The 25,425-nt window shown below is 41.6% G+C and overlaps 1 protein-coding gene across 5 annotated transcripts in view; it reads left to right on the forward strand.

Annotated features, from left to right (window-relative positions):
• Positions 1-5,420: 5,420 nt before the first annotated feature.
• LOC108271057 (CSC1-like protein 2) overlaps positions 5,421-25,425 on the forward strand; it is a 59,499-nt gene continuing 39,494 nt past the window's right edge. For 2 of the 5 annotated variants that reach the window (XM_017478273.3, XM_053683380.1), the window contains exons 1-3: positions 5,422-5,889; positions 23,702-23,810; positions 23,891-24,096. In XM_017478273.3, the coding sequence (XP_017333762.1) occupies positions 23,935-24,096 (162 nt within the window). In that variant the 5' untranslated portion in view covers positions 5,422-5,889; positions 23,702-23,810; positions 23,891-23,934. Of the gene's footprint in view, positions 5,890-23,701; positions 23,811-23,890; positions 24,097-25,425 lie in introns of all 5 variants that reach the window. The other 3 variants (XM_053683381.1, XM_017478272.3, XM_017478274.3) reach the window with 3 other exon arrangements.

Here is a 25,425-nt window from a genome sequence, read left to right on the forward strand (position 1 = left end):
TCGGTATGTTGGGTCACGTGGGCCGGGAATCGAACCGTCGACCCTACGATTAGTGGACAACCCGCTCTACCACCTGAACCCCAGCCAATCATATAAATATAAATAAATATAATAAAATGGGTCGAATGTACATGTTTATTATTCATTTAGATAGACATCAAAATGCTAGACCTCTCAGTGTCAGAAATATTGTCCCACATTGTCCCACACAAACTTACCACTTGTCCCACGTTGGGTCTGTTTGCATCTGGTCACCCTAATTGCAGGTCATCATGCACACACACTTACACACCCTTTAATTTAACATAGCCAATCAACCTAACTGCATGTTTATGGATGGGGAGTGGGAGGAAACCAGAGGAACATTGTGGAAACGCCCATGAACATGGGTAGACCATGCAAAAAAAACTCTGAACAGGCAGTAACCCAAGCTCAGTACTGCACCCAGGACTTTTATAATGTTAAAAAATACCCTCAATCATCCAATGAAGCCTTAAAGATCCCTTAAAGAATCATTTCTCCAAGATTTTGTCCAGTTTACTTACATTTTAAATGGGTATGAAGAAGAAGAAGCTTTGATGCGAGACAGCTAGTGGAGGCTTCTGGAAGATCCGAATGGTACGGTACGTCTTCCTCTCAGCCAGGAAAGCTTTGTTGGTGGGTTGATTGCAATATCGTGTTTATGTGAGGACACGAAATAGAGAGGGGACTATTTCGGCTTGTACGTAGGTTTGTTTTTAATACGTCAAACCAAAATGGACCCCTTGAGGAAAACCTAGCAGGGTGTCCTTGCAGTTGTCCTCTTTGCGGCTGTAATGCTGAGAGCACCGTGTTTCGTTTACCTTATTTACATCGACCTCATCTAGGCTGAGACTTTTATGCAAATAGACTTTTAGTTGAAACAGGATACAGCTGAGCAGCTGAGAGTTACGGGTCTCGTTTAAAGACCCGACGGACGCAGCTTGGTGTTGGTGGTTGGTAGATGCTTAGATTTGAACTCAAACCATTTGCTGTTTGCTGGGGTTCTGATCCAGAGCATCGATTGGTTCCGTGGTCCTGTTCTGGAGAAATGTATAGCACTGTCTTCCCAGGATGATGAATGGTGTAAGGAAGCAATATTGACCGGTTCTTTGACAGACGACGAATTCCTTATCCAAAAGGAGACCATTATAGAGGAAATGATCTGCGTTCATCAGAATAAGTCGGGTAACGGGTACCAGTGTGTTACAATGTGTAGATTCAAAAGACTGGTACGACTCCATGTGACCAAAGTGAGGGCAACCTAAGGCAGGGAGGCACCACTATGCTGGGTGCGATTTTATGCAATGCTTTATGAGCAAAAAATCAGCAAAGGGGGGAACAATTTCTGCCAAGAAAAGTGATTTTTGACCTGGTGTGATCTGGATCACAAGACCTCCTCTTTCCTATGCCATAAGGCTGAGTACAGCAAATTTCCCAATCATCCCAGTGACCAAATATCTCCTTTACACTTAGGCCAGGAGGTTATGCAAATTAGAGCAGGAGAATTTAAAAAGTGGGTTAACCTTTGCTTCGACAAAGATAACACCCAGCGTCTTACCCTGAGACCAAATAAACAGTGAATAAACACAGTATTAGTTGAAAATCCTGTCATCATTTATTCCCCTATTATAACTATTCCCAATCCTAGTCCTGGAATCTGTTGTGAGGAAAGATTTGTTTAGGTCACATCCACGAATCTTCTCTTTTTTTCACCCCTCACACTATTTCTCTTCATTTTTATTATGAAACAAAAATCTGAATACCTGTTGAGTGCAGTTCTCAGTATCAACACCAGATGGCGAGCAAATCTAGTTTATTATAAGCACCAGGATGAATTTAGATCAAATGTTACAGTGAATTGAATATGTATACATTAAGATCGCTTTCAGTTATCATGTGGCAGCAACTCACAGGACATCGTCTGGTCTTTTTCCGATGTTCAACTCGCTTCAAAGTTTCGGCGCCCGCTGTAGCCTCAGATTCCTGCTCTTGGCTGACAGGAGTGGAACCCAATGTGGTCTTCTGCTCTTGTAGCCCATCCACCTCAAGCTTGGGTGTGCTATGCATTTTGAGATGCTTTTCTGTTCAACACGGTTGTAAAGAGTGGTTATATGAGTTCGCATAATGTTCCTGTTAGCTTGAACCAGTCTGGCCGTTCCTGTCTTACCTCGAACCGGCCCGTCATTTGAGAATTCATTTGAGAATTCACTTCACCCTGTACTATATTGAAAACACATTATTAACACATTATTTGATGTTTTACGTTGTGAATTTAATTTAGTTTTGAAAATATACACTCATTTGAAATCTGATGACTGCAACACAGTCCAAAAAAGTTGGGACAGTCGACTGTTTACCGCTGTGTAACATCACCTTTTCTTTTAATAATACTTATTAAGCATTTGGGCGCTGAGTGAAGACACCAGTTGGTTAAGTTTAGCGAGCTGAATTGTCCCCATTCGTCCATTATGCATCTCTTCGGCTGCGCAATGGTACGGGGCCTTTGGTGCATTATTTTGCGTTTCGTAATGCGCCACACGTTCTCAATGGGAGACAGGTCAGGACTGCAGCAGGCCATGCTCGCTCCCGCACTCTCTGCTTACCCAACCATGCGCTTGTAATCCGGGCAGAATGTGGTTTGGCGTTGTCCTGCTCTGGATGGCAGCATGTGTTGCTCCAAAATGTCTGCATATCTTTCTGCATTAATGTTGCCCTCACAGATGTGCAAGTCATTCATGCCATGGGCACTGACACGCCCACATGCCATGACAGACGCTGGCTTTTGGACCTGACGCTGATAACAGCTTGGACGGTCCTTTTCCTCTTTGGCCCGGAGATCACGACGGCTGTTTTGCTCAAAAACTATTGGAAACGTCGACTCGTCGGACCACAAAACACGATTCCACTGTGCTACTGTCCATCTCAGGTGAGACCGAGCCCAGAGAAGGCTGCGGTGCTTCTGAACAGTGTTGATGTACGGCTTCTGCTTTGTATAGTAAAGCCTTAACTTGCATCTGTGGATGCAGCGGCGAATGGTGTCGACTGACAAAGGTTTACCAAAGTATTCCCGAGCCCATGTCAGGATCTCCATTACAGACTCGTGACGGTTTTTAAGACAGTGACGTCTGAGGGATCGGAGATCACGCGCATTCAGAAGTGGTTTTCGGCCTCGCCCTTTACACGCCGAGATTTGACCGGGTTCCTCGAATCTTTTAATTATATTGTTCACTGTATCAGGTGAAATGTCCAAAATCCTACCGATTTGTCTTTGGGGAATGTCGTTCTCAAAGTGTCGGATTATTCGCTGATGCATCTGTTGGCAGATTGCCGAACCTCGACCCATCCTTGCTCCTGAAGGACTAGGCCTTTTTTGGAGGCTCCTTATATACTATGATTAGACGATTGCCTCACCTGTTTCACATCACCTTCTTATGTCAACTTCACATCGCTATTAGTCCTAAATTGCTCCTGTCCCAACTTTTTTGGAACGTGTATCATGCAGCAGTTTCAAAATGAACTTTATCTTCAAAAAACGATGCAGTTGGTCTAGTAAAACATCAAATGACTCGTCTTTATACGTTTTTCGTTTAGTCAAAGAACATTTACAAATCACTCTTCTTTGTTTTTATTGGCATTTTCCATACTGTCCCAACTTTTTTCATAATTGGAGTTGTAACAAAAATAATGAGTAAGTACATGTTGGGAATAAATTACTGAGTCTGTGTGGCTCAGAGTGTACTTATTAATTATTAATTTAATTGATAATGACTTAATGCTGTCTGAATTTGCAATGACTGCTATGAAAGTGGGTGGTACAGTGGCCCCAGGGTCTCCAGTTTCCTCCCACCTCCCAAAACATCCCAGTAGGTTGACTGGCAATTGCCTCTCTGTGTAATTAAGTGCGCCTGGTGTGTGCATGATCTAAGGATATGCTTTGTATATTCCAGCATGAAAATGCCCTCGTGCACAAAGCGAGCTCATGGTTTGCCAAGGTTGGAGCGGAAGAACTCGAGTGTCCTGCACAGAGCCCCTGACCTCAATCCCACTGAACACCTTTGGGATGAAATGGAACACCGACTGCACCCCAGACCTCCTGACCTGACATCAGTACCTGACCTCACTAAAGCTCTTGCGGTTGAATGAACACAAATCCCCACAGCCACGCCCCAAAATCTATCCGAAAGCCTTCGCAGAAGAGTGGAGCTTTTTATAACAGCAAAGGGAGGACCAACTCCATATTAACGCCCATGATTTTGGAATGAGATGTCCGATGGTCGGGTGTCCACATACTTTTGGCCACATAGTCTAGACTCTCAGAAATAAAGGTACCAAACTAGGTCAGAAATAAATGGTGCCATCAAGGATGCATACAAGAACTTTCAGTGTTTGTATGTGATTAGCTTTTAGAGTATCGGTCCTTAAGGTGTAATTACGGCTCCGTCCTGTGTGTCCGGAGCTCGGATGTTCTCCTCCGGGTACTCCGGTCTCCTCCCACAATCTAAAAACCTGCATTGTAGGCTGATGGGCATTTCCAGATTGTCCATAGTGTGGGAATAGGTGTGTGAGTGTGTGTGTGATCGTGCCCTGTGATGGGTTCGCACCCCATCCAGGGTGGCCCCCGCCTTGTGCCCCGAGTTCCCTGGGATAGGCTCCAGGCTCCCCACGACCCTGTGGAGGATAAGCAGTACAGAAGATGGGTTACTGACATTTACATACAGGCAGTTGGGAATTCAAGCACCACCACCACCAAACTGCCACTATTGGGCTCTTGAGCAAGGCCCTTAACCCTATCTGCTCCAGGCGTGCCGTATCATGAGCTCTGACCCAATCCATGGAGGAAAAAACGTTTACCGTCCTGTGATGCATATGTGTCAAATAAAGGCTTGTTCCTCTTCTAGGGCATTTGAGAACACCTTACAAGATTAGCCCACAACTATTTTGCACTTTGATTTTTTCCCTGCTTAAAAAAAAACAAAAAACAATAGAATCCCTCATAGAATTTGTAATGGGTTTTAATGGGAATTGTAATGGTTCTAACGGAAACTGTAAGGGTCCCTGTGGTTCTCTACGGTTAAGTTGTTGCCTTCTATTTGGTGGCATGTTATGTCAAGTGGATACCATTAAGGACCAGTAATGGTAATGGTTTTAATGGTGAGCCGATGGTTTGTAATGGTGTTTGTAGTGGAAACCATTAGAATTTCTATGATGGTTTCTGTTGGAGTTTGTTTGTTTTTTTCAGCACTGTTGAACCTGTTCTTCTTCTTATTATTATTATTATTATTATAAGTTGTTGCAGTTTTTTTTTTTCAACAAAATAATTGGACAGTTTCCTTAGGCTATTTATTTATTTATTTATTTATTTATCGATGTGTTGTTTGTTTGTTTGTTTGTTTGACCCTGGTTTGCTTTGTTTTTGTTTGTTTGGTTGGTTTTGAACGCCTCATTAGACTCTTATTTTGAAATGCACACATGCAGGCCGCCATTTTTAAAACACAGACGCATATATTAAGCCTCGGCTTGCCGGTGTATTTAGATTCCCAGCGCGTCCATTGTGTGCTTTTGTCTCATTCAAGCCCGGAGTCTGGATCTTTTTCTCCTTCTGTTGTTGTTGTTTTTTTTGTTTTCTTCCAGAGGATCATTCGGACACGAAGCTGAGCCGCAGATGTGCGCGAGCGCGGTGCGGGTTTGCTCGGTGCGGGGATGCTGAGCGGGGCTCGAGACCTGCTTATCTTCTTCATTTTCATCATCATCACCCGTGCTGTGGATTTGAGAGGGATTTATCTCGCTCGGGGCGCAGGGACGGGGACAGGGGCAGAGCAGTGCGCTTGAGCTGGGGAAGGAAAAACAACAACCAGGTTGAATTGACAGGTAAAAAAAATAATAATTAAAAAAAATAATAATAATCAGTGTGGCTATTGTGTGTGTGTGTGCGCGCGCGCGTGTGTGCGTGTGTGCGTGTGTGTCCTAGTGGGGGCCTGTTCACGCATAGACAAGACACCTTACTTCATGTTTTAGATCTTTTTTTAATAATCATGTAAGTTTATTTATTTATTTATTTAAATTATGGGCAAAATGAATAAAAAATAAATAAATAAATAAATAATAAAAAATATCAACCCATGCGCGTCTGAAAGATTCACAGATCGGTTTGTGCTGATTTTTGCGACCTGGTGGAAATTTGAGAGCATTATATTTATTTATTTATTTATTTATTTATTATCCATGCACCCCCCCCCCCCCCCCCCCCCCCCAATATGTAATCCTATATGTAAAGGATTCCTAGAAGGACTTTGTTTCTCGTTTACGCAGAAAACTGTAACGCGACGCAGGGATCATCCATTCAAAAGTGCTGTACTAAATAATGTGCCACAATAGTACGCCATTGTAATAAGGTGTGTGTGTGTGTGTGTAGGTGTGTGTGTGTGTGTTGCTGATCACCCTGACGCACACTGTGCCAAATTGCGCACTCAAAGGAAAACGCGGACTTCGTTACCCTGGCGCGTCATGAGGGAAAATAATATATATATATATATATATATATATATATATATATATATATATATATATATATATATATATAACACTGATGACGGAGAGAATATCATAGAAACAAAATTATTATAATTTTTCATTTCCGATTTGGATTTCTGATTAGAAGTGTAATGCAGTACTTGTACGTGTATCCAAATATCTGTATTCGGATTGAAGCCCGAAGTGGGCGTGGCCTAACTTGTCACTCTGTTCCTCAAATCTTTTGGGGAAACCCTCCAGAGAAAATCTGGAAAAATCTCCCAGAGGTATGCTGCTTTAAAGTAAAGTGAAGTAATTCATTGGGAAATCATCGAGAACACTCAACGCCTCCTTTAAAAAAAACAACAACAAAAAAAATAGAAACCATCACAGAAATTCTAATGGTTTCCACTACAAACACCATGACAACCCATTAGCTAATCATTAGAACCGTTATGTTTATTGGTCCACACTTGTATCCGCTAGACATAACATGCACTAATAGAAGGCAACGAATTACCAGTAGAGACCCACAGGGATGTTACTGTTTCCATTAAAACCAATACAAAGTCTATGAGGGGTTGTTTTTTTCTTCCCCCTGATGGGAGTTTATGGAGTGATGTCAAATCAACATGGCTGCTCATACTATAAACACTCTAAAGTTCCCCTTCTCTACTTTTAAATGTTTCGGGCAGCATTTGCTTCTTCACAGACTTGGCTAAATCTAGAACACTGACCATACTAAGCTGTGTGTATAGGTTGAGAGTAATCCTCAGAGTTCTTGCTGATGTTCGCCGGATAGCTTGTTTCTAATGCAACTGGGTATCGTCTGCTAGCTAGCTTGTTGCTAAGCGACCCGATATTGTTCGCAGTTGTTGCTGTGCTGCAGTTTCGTTCCAAAACGTTGCGTGAACGCTTGACGTCCACTATAGGACGACAGACCCCATATAGCCACTCAGGCCTGTGACCGTAAAAGTGCAGGTGAAGTAGCTTCTTATGAGCTTTCCGTGCTTTCAGGTTTCCGCTTTCAACCTCCGCTACATCGAGAGACGCGGACATAAACAAGCTACTGGTCTTAAGTTTATCTACACAGCCCCGACCAGGCAGTTACTAAGCATGAACGTTCTGGTCTTTATTTCAGCCTCTTGTCTGAGCTCTTGCTTAAAAGTTGAAAAACCTCCAGCACACGTGACGTTTGTGGGTCGCGTGCCACAAGATCCCAGTCCCGATGCGCACCTCTAATCGTAAAAAAAAACAAACAAAAACGTGAATAATGCGCGTCTTGTTTTATCTCCTCTTTGGTATTTGTTTAGAGTACACGTTCTGTTCATTTCGAATAATGCATCACGAATCCAGACGCTTTTCTTACAGGAATCAGGATTAGCGCGAGCATCACATTCTCTGACATTTCTCCCAATTTGGGATGAATTTTACAATTTTCTAGACTTTTTAGCCAAACTGGGCGAAATATGATCAATAAAGGGATAAAACGTATGCCGCTCGGTTAGGTATATTAACATCGTTTATTGTCGTTTTCCCATGGCTCACACTCCGTATTACATCACGCCGTGTAACTTTCATACCACATCGTAGTGAGGAGCTAGTGTGAAAGTTAAACGGCCTGATTACGTAATATGGAGCGTGATGTAATTGATTTTTTATTTATTTATTTTATGCCTTTGATTTTGGCTAGACTTTCTTGATTTTCTTCACAAAGAAATCTAATAGTAACGTGAACTTAAATTGATGTAGTAGTAATGACAATAATCTGCTACGTCTCATATAAAGATCACAGTATATCAAGTACGTTATGAATATTCATGGTTTCGATGATCTGGTCATGATATTACGTCTGAGGGCTGAAAAGCTCTCAATTTTATCTATCAATAGTTTGAGAATGAAGCCATGAACAGGGATGAGCAATGCCTTCTGAATCCTTCCTGATGATGTGTTATGGATGTGTCTAAAAAAAATATCAGTCCAAATGGAAATCAAATCTGAGTGGTGTTTCAGCCGACCTGTTCAATTCGCCAACGATTTCCAGGCAACGCTAAAGTCAAAATCCCCTTAAATACCTGCCTGGACTTTCCGATTCCTCACAAACGGGAAACAGGACCCAGGTCCATATTGGCATGTCTGTGTTCCCCAGATTAGTCTCAATAAGCTCAGAATTAAATTTTTTTTATGATAAAATGTATATATTCCAGGAGCAGGAATAAATCTACACTCGTGCATATTTCATGCTCGGACTGTATAGATCGGACTGTGTACATGTTTCATGCACGCGTTAAAAGTTCCCTCCATATTAATCTCCATCAGGCGTCAACGAGTCTAAAGCTCAAAGATCCCCTGATGCTCATTTGGGGCTTGAGCTTGAAAGTGCATTGATTATCGTTGCGTCCAAACCACAAGAATCAGTAGAGGTTAGCTTAGGTTTGTTTATTTATTTATTTGTTTGTTTGTTTATTTATATTACTGTATATCAGTATTTTAATGTTGCTGGTTGGTGGAAGTGGTGGCTCAGTGGTTAATGGATCTGGGTTAATGATAAGAAGGTCAGGAGTTCAAGCCCCAGCACTGCCAATCTACCAGGCCCTTGAGCAAGGCCCTTAACCTTCAACTGCTCAGGTGTATACATGAGAGAAATATAAGTCGCTCTGGATAAGGGCGTCTGCCGAATGCCGTAAGTGTAAATGAATGCGTGTTTGTGGTTCTCTACGATGTTCAGGGTGTGACTGTGTGATTAGGGTTTTCTGTATTGACTCTGTGTCAGACTTCTTGGCATTGATACTTGGACTTGTCTCAATCTTGGGCATTGGTCTCACTAAATATGGTCTTGATCTTGACTAAGAATTTTGTTAATAATAATAATAATAATAATATTGGCGCGTTTTTTTTTTTTACGTATACAAGAAGTAATTGCTTCTAGAAAACAGAATAATCATTGGTGCAGTGCTTGGTGCAAGTAAAGGCTTGGATATGGAAAGGATTTGATGGCTTATGGTTTTCGGACCTGATCTTGACCCGGTCGCATTTGGACTTCGCCCCCCGTAAGATCTGTCTTGACTAGTCCTGCTTTTGGACTTCAACGGTGGTCTTACCCAGTAATGGCTGGTTGTGATGATACATGTGAGGCTAAAATCGAATCGATAGTTCGACAGTGAAATGATCAGTTTTGAGCATTGTTGCATCATGAGGTATTTAAAAACTCACTAAAGCTTTAGCTGAACAGTGATTGGTCAGTGGAAATCATTCTGAAAGGTGATTGGTCGTTATGTGCTCTTGTGTGATTCATACTTTGATTGGATAAAATGTGCTTGGTGTATCTTACCTTTTTAGTGTCTCCTCTAAAGGAATGACCGGAGTAAATAATCCACCTTTATGAATGGAAAAATATCAACGGTAGTCGCTGCCAAATGACTGTTCGAACAATAAGAAAAAGCCTTCAGGTCATGCTGTTAGAAAATAATCAGCTTTGGGATGGGAAGAGTAACTCGGCTCTGCGTTTGTGGCGTCGCACCACCCCATGCCTCCACGTCTCGATCTTCTTGATTGAATCAGCAACTGTTGCATGTTTTGCTAGTTGTAAGAATACTAAGCTGCTGCAGTTGCCATGTTCTTCATTTTAAATCTGTATTTAACACAAGTAAGTTTCCTAAATGCCGATATGACCTTCAATAAAATATCCGTATGTGGATATTGGAAACATTTCTAACTGAACTGTTGACATTTGGCAAAAAAAAAAAAAAAGAGGCCAGATTTATGTCTATAGGAAGTAAAGTTAGAGGGAGAATAATGGAGAGTAATAATGCGTGACGGAATGGCCTTTATGCTCTGCTGATCTTTTTGTTACGTTACCGTGTGTGCGTGCGTAGGTGGCTACGTGGAACTATTGCCACTCCTTCAAGGGACATGTTTATGTTTCTGAATAGCTATTATAATTGTTATTAAAGTAAGAAGACTTCAAAAGAACAACCTGTACCCGACATACCAAGAATGTATAGTCGTGTGTGTGTGTGTGTTAGTGTGGAAAGGCAGGTCTAAAAACAGATGGCATTTTTGATCGTCCTTTCACAAATCACTTGTCTAAGACAGAACTGTGTGTGTGTGTGTGTGTGTGTGTATGTGTATATATATATATATATATATATATATATATATATATATATATATATATATATATATATATATATATATATATATATATATATATATATATATATATATATATATATATATATATATATATAAGCTGCTGTATTGTCTTCTTTTGTACTGCCATTGTGTCTCTTTTCAGCCATTTTAAATAAATAAATAAATAAAAACCTGTGGCATTTCTAATAAACATAGTTACCTGATGTTATCTATTTGAGGTGTAACCTCAGGCTTCATAAGGCAACGATTCGATATTTGACAGTACCACTGAATGTGCTACGATATGACGTGATCGGATCCGGTATCCTCCGATCGACACGTGTCCAGCGTTATTCCGAATCCGGGCTGATCGCGCTGTTAATTTCCGAGCGGCGACGAGAGTGTCAAAGCTATGGCCGAGTCACCTTGCTAGCCTTTTTACATATCGGTTTAAAAATACAATGTATTTATTTGTTTTAAAAGCAGTTGTCCGTCTTATTTTGATTCTTTTCAATCGTTGAGTTTTAAATCGATCCAAAAATCGTCCGATTCTTTCACCCGATTGCGTACAGCGATGAATCAAAAGCAGGTGTGTAACCTTTTCTAAGACGGAGGAGCGCGAACACCTGGTGATTTAGCGTAAAAACCCTGTGTGTACATGCGCTCCAGGTTCAACTGCAGTGAGTGTGCTATTTAAACATGCCTGCGCTTAGCACGACGACATTTTAGGCCCGTTTTCTCCGTCGTCCCAGAAATGTGGTATTTTTCGCTATTTTCGGAAACATCCCTACAAAATATCGTTAACTGATCTGTTCACTGTAAACTCGTCGAATGCTCGCCAGGTCAAACATACACTTTATTTATTTATTTATTTATTTATTTATTTATTTATTTTTTGGTTTTATTTCACGTTAATGAACGTAAGACATTTTTTATTTTTTTTTTTATTTTTTTTCCATTAACCGTGACAGAAAATGAGAAAATTGAATCGACACAAGAGCACCAACCATACGATTAGTAATGCCTGATGAGGCGAATGGGGCGGGGCTTCCGGAGGGTCAGTGATGCCGAGTTCTAGTCCTGTTAGAAAAATCGTGAGCGCACTTGAACGGCACCGCAGTTTACAGTCCGTTTATTTATTTTTCTGACCCAATCACCTTGGAGACACGTTACGTCATAATCACCACCTCCAGACTGTACACGTGACGTTCCAGGATGATTTCAGATCAGCGTTAATATCGGAGCGTTCAAAACACGTACACGACCATCGATCGTTCCCGATTAATATGTCAATTAGTGTGGTTTTTTTTTGTGTTGTTGTTGTTGTTGTTGTTTTTTTTTTAGCGGGGAGGGTGGGATTTGGGCTGGATAAGGCTTGTGCGTGATATCATGTAGGCTGCAGTTAAAATGCGTACTTCCTGCGCCAAACGCGTAAAGGTCGTCAGGTCCACCGTGCGTCCGATGTAGCGCAGTTCTCCTCGATTTGGCGTGGCTTGTTGCTGAACGTCTGTTCGACTGAGATAACCGATCAGAGTAAACGTTACACTTTCGGACCGATCCCGTGTCGGCTGTTCTCGAAGTCCTCTTGAAGCCGTTTTTTATTTGGACAGGAAACTGGTTTCAGATCAGTGTGGAAATGCATGAGCTGCAGTTTCCTCCTGGTCTGTGATAAGCAGCTCGCCTCCTTCGTTGGAGTAAACGGCATGGTTGTATGCGATAGCCGCTTGGGCTCTGAGAAATGATCGTTTGTCATTTTTATCGCCTCCTCGGATAACGAACCGTAGGGTTTCGGTCATCCGAGGCATTTTAATGGCTAGTAGCAGCACGTCGGCGTGACACGAAGGGTTAATAATCCTGAGGAAGTTTTAGCACCAAATCACCGAGCTTCATCGTGAATTTATAGACCACAGGACAAATTCCCTTTCTTTCTTTTTTGTCTTTCTTTTACTCAGTTAGTCTGTCCGTTACATCCTTCATTTTACTGTCCTTCGGAACGATTCTCTTCATCTTACTTGCTTTCTTTTTTCCTTTCTGTCGTTATGTTCCTTTTCTTATTTTGTCTGTTTTACATGCGGCGGTATTTTGTCCTTCATGATCATTCCGTCTTTCTTACTTTCCTCTTTTTCCCATTTTTCTTTTCCTTTCCTATTTTTCTTATTCCCCCTGTTTTCTCACCCTTTTGTTTCTTTATTCCTTTTCTTTTCTTTTTTTTCTTGCCTTCCATAGTTCTTTTCTTTTGCAAGTCGATCCATTTCTACATCCTTGAACACTCTGTCCTTCCTAATAATTTTCATTTATTTATTTATTTTGATTTCTTTCATGCCCCCCCCCCTTCTTTCTCTTTTGTTTACCATGATTTTATCCATTCCTTTTCCTTTCTTTTTGTTGCTTTCTTTTGCACATTTTATCCATTACGGTGTCACTATTCTGTACACAATTTTTTGGGGGGGTTTCTTTCTTGCCCATTTCTTCCCTCCTTCTTCCTTTCTTGGATTCCTGTTGTAGTTGTTTTCATTTTTGTATTTTTCTTGTTCCTTGCTGTCTTATCTCTCCTGGTTTCTTTTCTTTCTTTCTTTTTAATCGCTTTTAACTTTCTTTACCACTTTCACTTTTTCACTGTTTTTTTTTTTTTATTCTTCTATTTTTTCTGTTCATCATTTTATTTGATAATTCTTCTCTCTTTCGCCATCTCGGGGGGACACGGTTCACGTTCTTTCTCTGTTTTTCATGACGTGTTCTCTCCGTTCTTCCCTTTGCTCAGTTGTTTTTAAAGCTACCTTTCTCAGTCTGTCCCTTAATTGACCGTCTTTAATAGGATCCAGAGCGCTCCGTGGTATTTATGATGCCCTGTCAGGCTGCTGCATTTGGCGAGTGGATGATGATGATGATGATGATGATGATGATGATGATGATGATCCTAAAAGAGAGAAGTAATGTGGTGTGTCCTCACTGCACCATGCTGATGGACGACTGTCCTCAAACAGCATCAGCAAAACCTCACGATGTCTGAAGTAATCGAGGGGAAAACCTCTGACCGGTTCTGGCAGGAGGTTCTGGAACGTTCTGCTGTAGCCAGTTGATATTAATGATATTGTGTAGGCAAAGTGAGTGACGGTGCACTTTTTCAGCATGAATCGATTCGAGGTTGTAATTTCAAAAGAGAGAGCATTTGATGGGATGGAAATATTTCACTTGCTAGGATAGCTTTTGCTCATTTGTTAGCTTTTAATCAGTTTTTGCTCACTAGGTAAACCTTTTTGTTTGGTCAGATTTGCTTTCACTCCCTAGATTAGCATTCGTTTGCTAGGTTAGCTTTCACTCCCTAGATTAGCATTCGCTTGCTAGGTTAGCTTTCACTCCCTAGATTAGCATTCGCTTGCTAGGTTAGCTTTCACTCCCTAGATTAGCATTCGCTTGCTAGGTTAGCTTTCACTCCCTAGATTAGCATTCGCTTGCTAGGTTAGCTTTCACTCCCTAGATTAGCATTCGCTTGCTAGGTTAGCTTTCACTCCCTAGATTAGCATTCGCTTGCTAGGTTAGCTTTCACTCCCTAGATTAGCATTCGCTTGCTAGGTTAGCTTTCACTCCCTAGATTAGCATTCGCTTGCTAGGTTAGCTTTCACTCCCTAGATTAGCATTCGCTTGCTAGGTTAGCTTTCACTCCCTAGATTAGCATTCGCTTGCTAGGTTAGCTTTCACTCCCTAGATTAGCATTCGCTTGCTAGGTTAGCTTTCACTCCCTAGATTAGCATTCGCTTGCTAGGTTAGCTTTCACTCCCTAGATTAGCATTCGCTTGCTAGGTTAGCTTTCACTCCCTAGATTAGCATTCGCTTGCTAGGTTAGCTTTCACTCCCTAGATTAGCATTCGCTTGCTAGGTTAGCTTTCACTCCCTAGATTAGCATTCGCTTGCTAGGTTAGCTTTCACTCCCTAGATTAGCCTTTCCTTGCTAAGTTAGTTTTGTTTTACAGTGGATTAATTAAAAGTGTTTTAATTTAAAAGAGAAAAAAAAAAGTGCATTTGAGGGATGAAAATCTTTCACTCGGTAGATCAGCTTTCAGTCACTAGGTTAGTTATCACTTGCTCGGTTAAATTTCACTGATTTAGTTTCTGCCCGCTATGTTCGTTTTCCCTCGCTAGGTTAGCTTTCACCCAGTTTTCATTCACTAGGTTCATCTTTGCTTGATTGCTTTGTTTGCAGTTACTAGAGCTTTCAGGCTCTAGGTTAGCTTTCGCTTGCTACGTTAGCTTTCACTCATTAGTTGGTTTTGCTCGCGTGCTAGGTTAGATATCACTGATAATGTGTAATTTTTTTTTTTAAAAAGTATTTTTTTGCCAGCTAGGTTTGCTTTCACTCACTATCCGACTTTCTGGAAATATTGCGCCCATTATAAAAGCACTTGTAGAAATAACTCCATGTAATATATATCCTGTCTGAATTGGCATTTTGGAGAAAAAATGATCTCTCCTATCCTGTGTGCAGAGAGGTTTTTGCCTCATTCCATCAGTATAGAAACACTTCAGGGAGCGCTTCCTATCGTCTCTCGCAGCACAAGTCTCACAAGTCGGTTGAGTTTAAAACGCGGAACAATAAAAATATAGACGACTTTTTTAAAAAGATGTATAGTCCTGGTATAATATAATGATCTGTTGGCTGGCTGCCTGACTCTTCACATTACCCAGCTCACTAACTTGCTTTCGTATTATACGGGAGAAATGCCAGGCGATCGTGCGTGCGGCATGCAGACAAACGAGAGTGCATGTGAATACTAGATGCGGACGAAAGGCCGAGAGCTCATTAGTTGTTTTCCAGATGATTTTCATGTTAATGCTTAAGGAATGGAGATTATCTACGGAGCATCGAGAGCTGTTGTAAACCGTCTGATACCGCTAAACGAGCACAAATCCGTGCGATGAGCTGAAATTCTCATCTTGTAAACCCCACGTTTGAACATTTTAGCTGACAATTGATCAAAGAAGCGATCCATTAAAATAGGACTAGATTGGCATTTCTGTGCGCTCTTGAAGACTGAAAACTGAAGCTATTATGGCTTTTAATGTATTTATTTTAAACGCAGCTATCTTATTACGGTTATGAGTCAGGAGTCATTTTGATTTATTCGTACCACAGATTCTTTACGAAATAAATCTTATGGGCTTAGCTTCACCAAGATGTCTGTGGAAGTATTTTGCGGACGATTTTCACAAGCGATTGCAGGCTGTCTTTGCAGTTGCGTTTCCTAATCGGGGACGCATAAATTGTGACCTCATTCAAATGAAAACGCAAAGAAAGTATTACCGTTTTCGTTTACATGAACGTATGGTGTCTGCCAAATTTCAAATGGAAACGCGAAGTCCAGTGGGGCAGTGGTGGCTTGGCGGTTAAGGCTCTGGGTTAATGATCGGAAGGTTCAGGCCCCAGCACTGCCAAGCTGGCACTGTTGGGCCCTTGAGCAAGGCCCTTAACCCTCTCTGCTCCAGGGGGCGCTGTATCATGGCTGACCCTGCGCTCTGACCCCAACTTCTTGACATGCTGGGGTATGCGAAGAAAATAATTTCTCTGTGCATATGTATATGTGATAAATAAAGATGATTATTATTATTATTATTATTATTATTATTATTATTATTATTATTATTATCATTTGCAATTGCATTTCCCGTGTCTTACGAGTTATGATCCTGTCCTATCAAAGTAGCAATAGCAATTTACTATTTCACTTCCTCGGGGTCGTGTACGGCGCCTGCTAAAATTCAAACGGAATATCAAATCCCTTTGCGTTTGCATTTCCAAAGCCTTGCACAGAAACCTGCCAATCGGTGTCGGGGGTCGGAGTATACTATGGGGCGTGTCTTGTATTTGGAAGTGACGTCAGTCACAGTCGACCACATTTTAGAGCGCCTCTGACCTTACGTTTATAAAATAAAAATAAATAAATAAATAAAATTCCAAAGGATTTTATATTTTTATATTATATCTTAAAATTGAAACATTAACAAAAAATCGGTTAATTGGAAAATCGGTTCGTGTTAGTACTCGATAAAGGCCTAGAATACTTTCATTGTAAATCAAGCAACCCCTAGTTCTGGAACCCCTGATATAATGGAATGAAATATGCTAGCTGGATATAGAAATGTTCAGTAAGACTATGAGCTGTAAAGTGTGTGTGTGTGTGTGTGTGTGTGTGTGGCAGGATGGCCAGTAATTAGATTTAGCCTCATAAGACGAACCATTTTTATCATGCGAGTTATGCTGCTGTCCACAGTTATCTCTCGTTAGCCTTAATCTCACGAAGTTAATAGCCCCGGGCCGAACGAGGTGACACAGCTAAATCGATTCCAATCCATTATTATCCTCGCTTTGTTCCAACTAAACTGGTTTTATAATTTGTCCAAGGCTTGACTTATTTATTTATTTATTTATTTATTTATTTATTTTGTTGTCGTAAAGGCGCCCCCCCCCCCCCCCCCCCCCCCCCCGTTCTCAGTGTTGGCCGGTCTATAATCATTCAGTCCAGCTCATAAGTAATTGAACCATGGCGGGATTTGTGTTAGGGTTTTGGCTCTGTGCTGCAGCAATTTGAAATGGTGGAACGTTAAAGTGAGGCGCTCAGCTTTTATTTCGAGCTTCTTCCTCCCGGTTTCGCTCAATATGGCGGAGTAATTTCGCCTCGAATTAAAGCTGACGGCTTGCGTTTTAATTACCAAGTTGCCTTTTCACTTCCCGTCCAACGTGTCCAATAATACACACGTCACTGCATTAACGTTTATAAGCAGATTTTTTTGTGTGTGTGCGTGTGTAACTAGCCCAGTTTTATTGACTAGAGCAATTAATAATAGTACAAAGGAATTAAAATAAGCAATTCTTTTGTTACGCTGTCGCTGAGCTAAAGCTTGACATCAGTTATTCATATCCATTTTATTTCTTACTGTATTAATTTAACCAGATATTTGAATCTTTTGTACCTTGATGACCTTCTCGTTAGTTGAAGGCTACATGATTCATAGCCGTTTCTTGGCACAAAACTATTTCGAGTGTTTTATCTGGTGCAGTCATTAAACCAGATGATTTGTGGTTGGCCATGGTGTGACATTTTTCTGGCGGTGATGGGGAATTTTCAGTGAGTCATTTCATGTGATTCAGTTCACCGGTAAAAATCTACTCGTCCGGCTGTCGAGTGACCCATTGTCGAAGGTTGCGGTATTATGAACCATGATAAAGAAAAGACGTAGGGAATAAACACGAGACTCGTTATGCAAGTCGGCTTTCGACGTTAACCTAGGACGGTCGACTCAAAGAGCCGACTCGGGGCGGAATCGTTCACGGATGGTGGTAGAGTTTCGGTCACCGGCTAACCGAGAAGAAGGCTTTAGCCTGCTTAACGCAGTGACCGTGTCCGTGAGGGTCGGATGGAAACGAAACCACCTTCGTGAGCTAACAATTTGTACAGTTTCGTATTGGCCGTCACGTACGTGTGATCCGGTACCGCAGGTGGCGCTATTAAAATCCCATGCTTGATTTAAAGGAAGAATCTTGCTCTACGTCATATTGTTTGTTTTTGTAGAAGCCAGCTAAATGTCCTCTCTGCATGAAGTATGCTGTGGTCTCTAGTAGAGCTGCAACAAAAAGGCCTCCAAGGCAGGGAAGCATTTTAAGAAGACTGTAACCTGCAAACTTTACAAAGTGGAGCTTGTGTAGCACGTAAGCACGACAGTGATGCACGAGCACAAACTTATGTTTATACCCAAAAGGAACGCAAGTGAGGTCTCCGTCAGATTAAAACGGTACAATTAAAGTAAACATAACTAAAACGATACGCCTAAAGGCAGCGAGTAACAGAAACCGTGAGGTGTGGTGAAAGAGAGATTTTATTATTAATTCCGAACCGTAGTTTAATTTTTTTGCACTAATTTTCCACAAAGCGCACAAGTTTTTGTCCCGTTTTTATAATGTCCAGTTTTAGTATGGCGTTTGCGTAACAGTTTATGGATTTATTTATTTATTTATTAATTTATTAAGCTGATTAATCGTTTATGAAAATAATCGTTAGTTGCAGCGCTAGTCTCTAGCTAGCATGCTAGTTTGTTGTTGTAGTCCTCCAACGTCACGCACTCGTCCATGCTCCGTAGTCAGTATTCTTTCGAGATGAACCGAACCTCTCCTGGGAATGAATCACTTTTCACATACCGTGTCGCCTCCATTGTGACCGCCGCTCAGGGGTCCGTCTCTTATTTCTTTCATTTTCGTTTCTGTCTCTGTTCGAGTCGTCGTTTCCCTGCCTCTGCCCCGCACGTTGGTGTTGCGCCCAGTCTGATACGATTTGAAGTCTTCATTGCCCAGAAATCATCGTCAGTATCATTGAATGAATCGGTGTCTTTTTTTTTTTTTTTTTTTTTTTTTTTAAATTATTATTATTATTTATTTATTTATTTAAATATATAAAGCAGGGTGATGAATCATGGAGTTTCAACTAAATATTCAGTTTGATGGAATGGAGTGAAATTGCTCGTTTTTTTGGTGTCATTTCCTTCGAGACTAAGCTTGTGTCTCGCTACATTTTTAAACGCATCTTTTTGAAAAATAAAAAAATAGGTTCTTCTCATTCATTTTATTTCTCCAGTTCTCACTATTAATTTGTCCTTTTTGCTTAACATGCTCTCCTTTCCGTCTCTACATCCCGCTTTACTTTTTTCTTTTTTTTTTGTCTTTTCTCTCACCTCATTTCCTCTTTGTCTCTCACTTCTCCTCCGTTCTTTCTCCTTTCCATCATCCCCTATCTCAAACCCTTTCTGTCTCGCTCCCTTTATCTTATTTTTTCTTTTTTTCTTTCTTCTCTTCACTTCCGCCCTTTCTTTGGGCCCTCTTTGCCGCTTGAGCACGATGGAAACGTTTCATCGTTTTCAGTAAAACTGGGGCAGTGGGGTGTCTGAGCAGTAGAGGTTGGAAAAATCCCATCACGCCCCTGTGGGAATGGCATGTAGCGGTATGTGTTAGCTCGCCTCGATCATCGCCTTGTGAGATCCACAGCTCTCATAGAAGAGCTCGACGTGAGGAATTGGTCACGGAGCTGGCGTGTAGATCGACTCTGCTTTACCAACGTAGCAGGACGTTCACAAACTCCTAATGGAAATAAATATGAAGTAAATACCTGCAGTATTTTGTAAACGCATGGATATCGGATATTAAAGATGTAATCGGCTTTCTTAAGCAACCTTTCAGATTTAGGAATTGAAATGTCATGCGCGGTGAACGTTTCATATCGGACGTGTTTATGACCAACCTCTCACCAAGACCAGGATTTTTAATAATTCTCTCTCGCTCTCATCCAGCGTCTCGTTCAGATTAGCTAACGCATGCTGGAAAACTCACCGTGGGCTAATTTGCATATTCATTAATCACCGTGGTTATTCGCATATTAAAACGCGTTGCATGAAGAAGAGAGATTTTTCTGAAGACACTTGGAATAGAGAACATCGATTTATCGGGAGAGGAAAATCGTTCATTTTTGACTTGTGTCTTATAGAAATCGAGTCAGTTTAAGGTTCCGTGGCCAAAGAGGACTTCTGTAGTTTCAAACTTGCGTCATTTCTCTCAAAAGCTCAGACAAAAAGACGCAGTGAGGAGTTGTGAAATGGACACGAAGGAAATGGGCGATATAACACTCTTATTACTGTAAATATCTCCATGAAGAGAGTTTACAATAAGGAACAAAGATGTGTGCGATGTGGGATAAACGGTAGGGATCGGTCATCGGCGGCCGGGCTTTGGGAACAACGACCGTGTTTTCCCTAGGTTTTCAGAGGGCTTGGGTGCAGCCTGGGTCCAGCTATGCTAGTGGTTGGTGGGTTTGGGATAATTTGAAGGAAATGAAGTTATTTTGTTGTTGTTGTTGTTTTTTTTTTTTTACCATAATCCTTAACATGTTTGAGAAGAAAAGCTGACAAAACACTTGTAGTCAAAAGTCTATTAATTTCACCATTAAAATGTATCACCTTTTAAGCGATTCAACCTTTTCTGAAGCAGTCAGACCCTGTTTTACATAATAATCCTAGCCTTTATATATAAAATAACAACTTAATTCAGTACATGAATACCTAATGTCAGTTAGCTAGGTCAGCGATGTCTAGTTGTATTATAACATTAGTGTTATCTTTTGCTATGCTATCTCATCTCTATCGCATCCGCAAGAATGACTCCCGGACAAATAAAAGTTTATACTTCATTTATTCCTTGTTGAGGTTTACCTTATCGATGCTTTGCAGCTCGCTTGTCCGAGTCGATGGTCGTAACTACCATCCCGAGGCGACCGTACAGAGAACTTTCCCATCAGCTGTTCGACTAGCTTGGCGATGAGTATTCATCAAACACCGATCACGCACACGTGTCCAAACACGCTCATCCCTGTTGCCAGGTTACCGTTCTGTTTGAGATCAAGCCACCTCTCCATTTTATCTCGTCTACCTTTTTACCGTTTTAGTACATCGTGCTGTAAAATCTGCCAATATCCATTATGGAGTCCATTCTTCTGGCAATACCAGCCAGAGTCCGGCCAGATGCTGATGCTGCTGACCCGTCTATGTTTTATACTTCTGGGGGAGCCGAGCTGCGCTCGAGGTTGTTTCGGGTTTATAGTGGAATATAATTCTTGTTGGATAAATATAATTGTTGCAGGAAATGGCTTTCCGAGATTCTTATCAGGACGTAAACTCGGGATCCGTTTCCATCATGATGATGCAATCACAAGCGCGTCGTATGACACGATGGCTGAACGGAACGTAAGGAACTTTTTTAATACACCTGGTTTTTATATATTTCGTTAAAAAAAATAAGGATTTATTCGCTATGCCTTCATCGACTCAATCATTTACAGTCTTCCTTTATGATGACTGTGAAAGGAATGTCGTGTAAGTGAGGCGTAAAACCGTTGGGGGGGGGGGGTGTTTATAGATAATCAACATGGCGGGGGGGGGGAGGGGGGTTTCCTATATTTTCCTATAACAGGAAGTGTTTTATTCCTACGTGTAACGAAGAATATACTGCGTAGTGCACTACATGTCGCACAATTAACAACGCGTTGTATTTTAAAGACGTCTCGGATTAAAGTATCGGCACCCTCGTTCCCCAAATACACCACATAGCCAGATTACAAGTCACCACAGCAAATTTGCCAGCAATCACAGCTCTTCATTAACCCATGACACCGCTTCCGCTTTAACCATTTTATCGTTTTAAAAATAGTAGCGATGCAGTTCTTGTAGTCTCGTGTGTAAGTCATTCATGTGCTCTTCTATTATTGTTTGGCTCAAGATCAAGCTTTGGAGCAGTCTGCATCTCGGTCTAACCGGCTTCTCGTGATTTTATTTATTTATTTTTCCCGTGGAGGCAAAGGTGTGGTTAAAGGTGTGTCGAGCAAACGGCTTTTTCTATTCTGGTCTAAAACACCGTCGAAGTGCTTTGTCGAGCCTGTAGAAGCAGTTAATCCATGCAGAATTGTGCAATTAATTGCGTTCGTTTTAATCAGCGTGCTGAGTCAAGGGACGATAACATTTTTTTGCGTCTCCCGTTCCAGAAACCCCGGTCGACGCCACCCCCCTCGTGCGATGGTTAATCATTCTTTCATTTTGTCGAACGGGTTTTCCCTGGAATAAGAACTAGACAGTCAAGTCCTCAGAGTCTTTTATAAATATGATTCGTCGCTCCGGAGAGTGATTCAGCTGCATCCTTCTCTTCCCGTTTCCCTGGTAACAGCTCTCCCCCCCCACCCCCACCCCCCCATACCCCAACCCCCGCCCAGCATCCTCATCATGAGACTTTGCCATGGCAAGACAAGCGCCAAGCACCGAATCAGTCCCCGGATCTCGGTCGTGTCTTTGTGGGATTATTTTGGGGATCAGCGGTTGCGTTGTCGGTGCTTTGAGCCTATCAGAGGGAGGAGGGAATGGAAACAGAGGCTGGCGGCGCTGTCATTGGGACTGTGGGAGTGTGGAGGCTGGTCTAGCAGAGCCATCTGCTGCAGTGCTACTGCAGCCAACCCTCCTCCACCCTTCTCTCTCTCTCTCTCTCTCTCTCTCTCTCTCATATATTCTCGTACCCTCTGTTACTCCGTCTCCTTTTTTTTTTTTTTTTTTTTTTTTTTTTTTTTTTTTTTTTTTTCCCTGCCCTTGTCCTTCTCAGCCTTTTCAGCAGTCTGAGCAATCGTTATTTAACATTTGCCATTATGTCTGCCGTTCTTTCACTTTTCCTGAACTCTCCGTTGGATTCCGTTAAGGCGTGCGTTTCTGTTTACTGAAGTGCTTTTAAGCACAAGTCCAGATGGTGTGGTCAGACTGTATGATGCCCAAAAGCCAAGCACAAGAACTACAGGTTTATCATTTCCTAATATCTCCGTTAAGGTTATATTGACGCATAACCTGTATCCGGATTTAAACCAGAAGTGAGGGTTTTTAAACCTGAAATATAAACAACAGCCTAAATCAAAGCGTCAGAACACCTGACCAGGCGGTTACTAAGGTTTCTCTAAAAGCATCACGTGGTCATGTTGAACGTGAGTCATAACTGGGCTTCACATCCGATCGCTTATTCTCTGCCCCGTCACCTCCAGACAAGTCCTCCTACTTTCACAGGAGTGCTGCGAGATGGGAAGCGGATCCGTTCGCTCAACCAGAGAATCGATCGTCACGGATTCAGCTTGGTTCACGAATATCGTCCGGGATACGTGCTATTGCCACTTAAAATTTCAACAAAAAAAAAAACCCACGACACCACTCGAAAACCGTCGAGTGAGTTTTTCAGGTCTCTATAGGGCCACGTTGTTCCGTTGCGTCAGATGGAAACGCCATCCTCAGATAATTGCTCCTTTAGGGAGGCTGCACTTCAGCTGCGACACGTTCGCCGATGTGACTTTCATCGCCGCTAATTGGTCTGTGGTAACTGAAGCGACAGAACTAGGATGTGTATACAGATGTTCGAAATAACCTATGAGGTGGTTGGTGGGCCTCCTGATTATTGCTAACTTTTTTTTTTTTTTTTTTTTAGATCAACCTCCTGGAGCGACTGCGGTGCCAGGCATCAGGAGAATAGTACCAAGTACCTAAGCATTTTTTTTCAGTGACTGAATGCTTGGAAGGACTTTTATTTCAACCAGGTTGGATTCGCCATGTTTACTTTTTGACTTTGTTGAAACCCACTTGTTTTTTTTTTTTTTATCGTTCCGTCTGTTTGCAGGTTCAGTAGCAGGATGCGGCAGTGAACCCTCTCGTCTGCTCGTGATGGTGAGGATATTTGGGGGCCCGCCCTGTGTGGGCCAGACCAGCTGCTACAACAACTCCAAAGATTACTGCTACTCGGCTCGGATCCGCAGCACCGTGCTGCAGGGCCTGCCTTTCGGAGGAGTGCCCACCGTGCTCGCTCTCGACTTCATGTGCTTCCTGGTGAGCATACTGGGGAAAATAATCAACGATGATGGGTGGCGTGGTGGCCCGACATGAAGCAGAATTACTGTTAATTATCTTACAATAACAACGCATCGAAAGTTTTATTGACTTATTTTTATAACCACTCTTGTGTGACCGCAGTGTACCAATGATTATTTTTTTATTATTTATTTATTTATTTATTTATTTATAATCCATTTACAGTTGCATTTCATGTTGTGGAATGTCTGTGAAACTGTTTAGTTCCTGTTGTCGCTAGATATTCTACTATAACCCAAGTGATTCACTGATGTGTTTACTTATTATATAAACACCAGTTTAATTATTTAATTCAACTTTAATTAAAATTAGAAAAGGGGTGTTTTTTTTTTTTTTTTTTTTTTTTTTTTTTAAGGAATCTGTGTGTTCAACGAATTCAGTAGCGCTTTAACAAATTTAACGTTTTCAACCAGTTCGACTGCGCTTTATGGGTCATTTTTGCGCGAATGGTTCTTGACTACATGGACGAGTTCTGCCTTTGTGGCATTTCCTTTCTTTCTTTTTCTCACTTCTTAAAGGTGGATAAAGGAGTTTGGTGTTCAGTGAGATTTCCGTTTGACTAATCCGTGATGGTTCACCCTAGTAGTTCCTGCTCCTCAAAGGAGCACCAGATCTGGAGCAGTAACCCATAAGCTTCCTGGAAATACAGAAGAGATCTTAGAAAAATGCCTCTGCAAAGACTTTGAAGTCGTTCTAATAAAGAAAAAAAAAAAAAAAAACAGAATATTTTAAGCGTTCCCAGAAAGGAACACGTGGGGGGGGGAAACCATTGATTTCTATATGGCATAGAATATAAATAAAAGCAATAAATAAATTAAAATCAGTTTGAGACTTCCCGAGCGCTTATTTTGGACCTGGAGCCGTAGTCCCTGTAGCAGAAACCCCCAGTATCAGATGCTCCGATTCTCAGATATCCCGTGTTATTTGAGCATGTCTAACAAGATTTAAAAAAAAAAACGATGCTGCTAAATGCAAGAGCAACGCATTAACCCAAATGTGGCCTTGCTCACCCAATAGCCTTTTAAAGAGGTCCGAAAGGTGGTTCTCACTATAATGAAAGGAGAGATGTGTCACCTAATAACGTTCTCAGGTGTGAGCCGCTCCGTAACGTTGACCTATATTCCTGCTGACGAGCACGACTTGGACCCGGACCCGGGTGTCGGTGTAGATTTCCAGCCGAGGACCGAAAGTGACCTAGTCAGCATTGTTACACTGCTCTTTGTGTGTGTGTGTGTGTGTGTGTGTGTGTGTGTGTGTGTGTGTGTGTGTGTGATGATACTATAGCGC

This window comes from Ictalurus punctatus, chromosome 10 (assembly GCF_001660625.3).
Source record: "Ictalurus punctatus breed USDA103 chromosome 10, Coco_2.0, whole genome shotgun sequence".
Classification (NCBI taxonomy): domain Eukaryota; kingdom Metazoa; phylum Chordata; class Actinopteri; order Siluriformes; family Ictaluridae; genus Ictalurus; species Ictalurus punctatus.